General features: G+C 38.5%; 1 protein-coding gene across 9 annotated transcripts in view; it reads left to right on the forward strand.

Annotated features, from left to right (window-relative positions):
* The window catches only part of dgki (diacylglycerol kinase, iota), an 86282-nt gene that overhangs the window by 59265 nt on the left and 20497 nt on the right, over window positions 1–6520 (forward strand). For 5 of the 9 annotated variants that reach the window (XM_032505614.1, XM_032505613.1, XM_032505616.1 and 2 more), the window contains exons 22-29: window positions 53–115; window positions 2191–2291; window positions 2658–2737; window positions 3024–3068; window positions 4085–4154; window positions 5250–5290; window positions 5433–5557; window positions 6461–6486. In XM_032505614.1, the coding sequence (XP_032361505.1) occupies window positions 53–115; window positions 2191–2291; window positions 2658–2737; window positions 3024–3068; window positions 4085–4154; window positions 5250–5290; window positions 5433–5557; window positions 6461–6486 (551 nt within the window). The remainder of the gene's footprint in view (window positions 1–52; window positions 116–2190; window positions 2292–2657; window positions 2738–3023; window positions 3069–4084; window positions 4155–5249; window positions 5291–5432; window positions 5558–6460; window positions 6487–6520) is intronic. The other 4 variants (XM_032505620.1, XM_032505621.1, XM_032505619.1 and 1 more) reach the window with 3 other exon arrangements.

Genomic DNA, 6520 nt, shown 5'->3' on the forward strand with positions numbered 1-6520 from the left:
GTGTGTGTGTGTGTGTGTGTGTGTGTGTGTGTGTGTGTGTGTGCGGCCATAGTATTCAGAAGGTGTGTGCAGCTGATCTGCGCCGCCTCTCTGCTCCCCCCGACTCCTTCTCTGTGTAAGTACCTGAGCCCTTTGTCGCTGTATGTAACTGTGTGTTTGTGAATGAGTGAGTGAGTCAGTGAATTAATGAATGAATGAGTCGCTGCTGTTGCTGTTGCTGTTGTCATCATTTGTCTGTTTGGGCTCAACCAGTACTTCATTAATGGTACTCAAACCAGTCACTTTTTTTAACCACTGACACAATGCTGTTTGGTTAAACACTTAAAACCGTCTTTTACATTTATTGAATTTCTTACTTTATAATAACATTGTTTTTCAAGAGAGAACTCCCATTTAGCATCATTTTATTGACTGTATCTGCCGTGACATTTACTCATCCTCCGTCTTATCTAGCACATTTTACATATATTTATACACATGCATTTTTTCATCTTAACTGTCTATCATTTGCATTTCCCTTTTTTTCCCCTGATTTTAGGAAAACCTTCACTACATGAATTACTTATGTATGTGACAAACACACCCTTGAATCCTCACATTTGAGGGATGCAGTAATCATTTAATTAATCAATTAGGTGATCAAGTATTTAGTTTGATTAATCATTTACTCTATAAAACGTCAAAATAATGACAGAAAGTTTAAAAAAAAGATTGCCCATTACATGTTCCCAGAGCCCAAGGTGACTTCTTTTTTTCTTTTTTTTTTTAATTGATTGTTTTGTCCGACCAGCAGTCATAAACCCAAAAGATATTTAATTAACAACAACATAAAACAGAGAAAAGCAGCAAATCTTCACAATTGAGAAGATGGAACCGGTGATTGTTTGGCATTTTTGCTTAAAAAATGACTTGAACAATCAATTGATTATCAAAATTGTTGCAGGTTCAATTTACTAATCAATTAATCGTTTTAGCTCTTGTCCCCTTAAAATAAAAGTTTGTATTTGTGATTTTTTTTTTTTACAATGTGTTCTGGTGACTACTGAGGACATGTTTGCTGTATCTGACCACAGATGTTCTAGCCTAAAACATGCGTGACATCGCCCAGAGCACCTTTAAATGTGTTTTATATTTATTTCACAACTTTTCTTTTTTGTCATTTCTCATTTCCTCCTTTACGCAGACTTTTAGTTGAATGTAGAACATAAAGTTCAAAAAGCTCAAACTAACATTTGTATTCTATACATTTTGCAATTACATAAACACTCCTAACTTACTTCATAGGTGATAACTACTGACTCACAGTAAATACTATTTGCAGCATCAATCTCGACAAACTTGTCAGTGTTGGCTTTAAAAAGTTGTATTGGTCGAACCCAAGTTGAGTCGTGTTGTGTTGAATGTAAGATTTTGTTACATGTGGGGAGAGAGAGAGAGAGAGAGAGAGAGGGAGAGAGAGAGGGAGAGAGAGTGTGTGCGCGTGTGTGGCAACATACTGAAGCTTCTCCTCTTCTGAATGTGCTTCTGCTTCTTGATGTTTTTCCCGCTGTAGTCCCTTTACCTTTAACCTCACCCTGAGCTTATTACACCTGCACCACCCCTTGGCTCTCACTTGATGTCCACGCTCTCCCTTAGAAAAGCTGTTTTCATCATTTTGTGACAGTGAAGAACAAAAGTGCCGCTAATGTACTGTACTTTAATTTGATATCCTTTTTGCTCCTTTGCAGGTAAGATTTTGAGCTTTATAGGCTGGGTAGATGGGTAATTTTGCCATCAGCTGCTGTGTGACCAACAGTGTTTTGTCATTGTAGTTCTGTTCATCACGCACCATGTTTTTGACGTCAATATTCAACCTCCATCCTCGCTGAAGGCAAACAATGACTTAGAAATGTGTTAGCCCAAACACAGAATCTGGGTTGTGTTGCGGATAGCAGAGCCTTGTGTGTTGTTATTATTTTAAGTACTTTTTGCAAAGCTTCAGTTATATTTCACACTTCTAAAACTTGAGCTCAGTTAGAAAACTTTCATCAAAACACGACGGATGAGGAATTAAATATGTTGCAAAAACTGCAAAATTTGGTTTGTTATGCGTGTGTCTGTGCGTGTCTGTGCATATACGTATGCATATGTGTGTATCCTTATTATTGAATGTTTGGACACATCTGAATTGCATGTGTGTTTGTGTTGTAGTCCTCACGCAGTTCCAGATCGTTTGCGTCTTCGAGTGAATCGGATCAGCCTCCAGGAGTACGACAGGCTGCAGTACGACAAAGAACGACTACGAGACATCTGTAAGCACTGGGTGTGGGTGGGTGTGTGTGTGTGTGGGTGCTTGAATGCGTGCAAATTCTCTCTGAAATAAAAAAAGCTTTTATGTGGCTATAATGTTTTTATACAAACATCGGATTGCATGACTATTAACAATTATTAACATGATTCTATTGATTTAATTTTTGATTTACATTCATCAGGTGGGCACAAACACAACTCCAAATGAATCTTACAGCTGCTCTGTAACTGCAGGATGTGTAAATAAGAAGAAACTGTTGCCATATCTACCTTACAAGATGATAAAATGCCGTTGTAGTTTAAAAAAATGCAGTTTAACCTACTTTTTCAATGCACTATGTTCTAAAGTGTGTGTTTGTGCATTGCAGCCATCCCAGTAGGCATTGTGGTGGTGAGGGGGGACTGTGACCTGGAGACATGCAGACTCTACATTGACAGATTACAAGAGGCAAGTTTTCCCCTTTTGTCTTCATCATTAAGGCTCATCCTTGCTTTCATTTTCTTCTTTTTTTTTCTCTCTCCACTCTGCTGCTTCTCCCTCGCCATCATTATTTCATGATGCTTGCAGCGTTATTTATAGATGGATAAGCAAACCAACACCACTGGGAATGCAGCGCTGCTCTTTAGCTGTGTGTCTCTCGTGGGAAACTAACCGAGCTAACATCTGTGAAAGTTTTGGATGTAATTGCTTCGGCTGTTTGTTAACCTTGAAACCTGTCTGCTGTGCTTGCTAGGACTTACACCAGGCGCCATCTACTGGCCACAGAGTGCACTATCAGGTATATACCTTTTGGGTGTCTTTCTGCAGGGAAAGCTGGGTTATTATCCGTTTTGACGGCTTCATAAGGTTTTTGCTACACATTTAAAATCCCACCAATTTTTAAAATACCTAAAATCTGTGTCATGATTTCAAGGATTTTGGACAATTATATGGTAGTTATAAATAATAAAAATTAAAACTCTGGGGGACACCACACCCTTTTTCACATCAGGAATTAACCTATAAATTTAAGCTTAATACAATGAATGAAATGTAGGTTTACAGACTGACACCCGTGTTGAGTCCTCTTTACCACACTGGAATTAAACAGATTTGTGGACACAGTGAATACAGTAATATTATAATAATTTCCATAGCTTTGGTGAGTCTATTGGCCCTGATACACCAGTCGGACTGAACGCCTCACCGAGTTGGCCAAATAAAGTGCCTTTGAACACACCAAAGCGATGTTGTATGCCGACGGCAGCTGATTGGACAAACATGTCACGTGGGTCTGGTTTCTCCGGAAATTCAAATCCAGACTGTCATGGCGGCTTGTTCAGGATACAATCTCATATTTTACCAAAATAGTTCACCAAAACGTGTTTCTGAAAAAAAAAATGAAGCAAGAAATAATCCATGCAGTTGCTGAAGCTGTCTTCGTTTCAGATCGACAAATGTCAGTTTAGATTTTTGTCAGATTATGAGAGACTCTAGTCACGCTCATCCCGCTCGTTGTTTTTCCGGATTAGCACTCTACCAATCAGATAGGTCATTTGAGTCTGAGTGCAGACTGTCCGATGGCCGATGACTGTGTCAGGGCCTTAACACCAATCTAAACTACACTATACTCTGCCTCATTGTCCTGATTGTCTCTGTTGTGTTATTGATTGTTCAACTGCTCAATAATAAGCACTTAAAAACTCATTTTTTCTCTTTCATTTTCTCTCTTTTTCCATGTAAACGCTTTTTCTCTGATCTTATTGTTCATAAACGTGATGATGAAGATCATAAGTGTCTGATGTCTGTCCTCAGGATGAGAGCAGAGGCGTCCCCCGGACCAGTTCAACCAGTAGACTCTCTCCTAACTGGAGCTTCTTGGATTGTAAGTAAATAAGACACTGACATTTTGAGAACCTTTTACTTTTTTAAACAACTAAATGTAAAAAAAACTTAAAGAGACATTCACTTTTATCGTTGCTGTCATTGATGACTCTTGATCAAAATCCTGAATCCCAGAGGACCAGGTGAAGGTTTAGTGCAGTGAACACATTCATTTTCTTTCAGATTCTATCTAATGCTTTTCACTGTTCCTACAAATTAACTTTCTTCTCTGCTGTATTTTTGTATTAGTCTTTTGTAACTATATTAAGAAAAGAGCTTTACAAATAAAGTTATTATTATAATTAGGACATGCCTTTAGTTTCATTGATTGATCAGTCTTCACACCCGCCTACTTGCGCACATCCGTAAAGACACAGCATAACGTTAGCTTACCAGCTGGTAGCATGCAGCTAAAGACACGGGGTCGCCTGCAGGTGCCCTTCCCCAGACTCCATTGGCACTGCAAATCCTCCCTCATCCTTGAAGTCACCGTGTGGCAACATTTTCCCTTCCCTGTGACTTATGGAAACTATCAATGAAAGATAAACGGGTGTGCATTGACAGGACTTCATGATGCATTCAGGTGCACCTTGTTAAACTCATGGTGCATTTAATTCCACCTCGTAAATTCTGAGAAACTCAAACAAATTATGTAAAGTACCCTTCTGCCATGCAGTGGCTTTTTTTTAAATTTTTGGATTAATTTTTGGGGGCATTTTTGGCCTTTATATTGACAGGACAGATGAAGACATGACAGGGGGCAGAGGGGGGCAGGATATGCAGCAAAGGGCCGTAGGTCGGAGTCAAACCCGGGCCTGCTGCGTCGAGGAGTAAACCTCTATATATGGACGCTCACCCTACCAACTGAGCTATCCAAGCGCCCAATCCAGTGGCTTTTATTGCATCTTTGGTGTCACTGCTGGAAACTTCTTTATTCAATAGAATCGAATCGTGACCTTAAAATCAAAAGTCCAACCGAATCGTGGATTTGGAAAATCATGACTCCTCTACAAGCAACAGTAAAAGGGATGTGAAAATCATTGCTTAGCATATTTTACAAGTGATTCCCATTGACATGTATTTCTCTGCTCTGCAGCCACATCAGCTTTCCGCTTTTATCGCATCGACAAGGCTCAGGTAAACACTAGCTCATTTGTTTTGGTAATAGTTCAAAAATCAGTAAATTGTTGTATTGTGTTGGATTTTGCCAAATGTTTACTGGCTTTACCTGCTTGTATAGAATTACATTTCTCTGTTCTTTATGCATATGTGTCTGTAGGAGCACCTTCACTTTGTGACAGAGATCTGTCAGGACGAGGTGTATATCTTGGATCACGAGGGACCGGTGGGGAGCCAGGGATCGTCCACGGGGATGCCCGATCTGGTGGTGGAGCCTACGACTGGGTACGTGTGCAGATATAGAAGACACATTTCTTTCTTTTTTAAACTTCATATAACGAGGTAAGTCCCATTTAGGGGAGACCTCACCAGGACGGCAGCTTGAAGATCAAATATGTATGGATACTTATACTCACTACGCATGTGCAGTGATTCACAATTACATAAATCAAGTGATACACTGTAGTGTGATACATGTACTGTCCCATACATTTTTACATATTAATCTGTATGAACAAATATGGATTTTGTGTTTTTACACCTTGGGATAATGCTAAAACGATCAGCGAGTCAACCAACAGAAAATAAATTGAACATTAAACAGTTTCGATAATCAATCTATCATATTGTTTCTGGTTTCGGCTTCTCAGATGTAAAGATTTTCAGCTTTTATAGTGTTTATTTAATTGTCTTATTTTTCAAGATTAAGTTATTGTTTTAGATTCTAGAAAGTTGTGATGGACATATTCAGACGTTTTAAAAACATAACTAATAGATTATAAATATATTAAAAATTCACTATCATGGTAGATATCATCTTTAAGGATATGCAAAATGTAAATACAGACATGAAATAGAATATTTGAGGTCTAAATTAATAGTTTTCCTATATATGTCAGAAAATAGCATAAAGGGCCTGTTATATTTTCCCACAGCCTGAAAGTCTTTGAACGTCTGGTTTTGTTTGACCATCAGAACCAAAAGGCAAGTTTAGTTAGTTTACTATCACATATGACAAGGCAAACACTCAAATACTCACATTTGAGAAGCTGGACCAGCAAATGTTCTTCATTTTTGGGTCTAAAATTAGTAAAATGATCCGTATTCTATATAGAGTGAACAATTAATCAAAGGGAAGTAATCACTACTTCCTGCACCAATTCTGTTTCTGTTTCTTTCTATTTTCAGTGTTTCCTTGACATCTGAGGAACAAGGTAGAATACGCACACACACACACACACACACACA

Source organism: Etheostoma spectabile, chromosome 23, assembly GCF_008692095.1.
Source record: "Etheostoma spectabile isolate EspeVRDwgs_2016 chromosome 23, UIUC_Espe_1.0, whole genome shotgun sequence".
NCBI classification, from domain to species: Eukaryota; Metazoa; Chordata; class Actinopteri; order Perciformes; family Percidae; genus Etheostoma; species Etheostoma spectabile.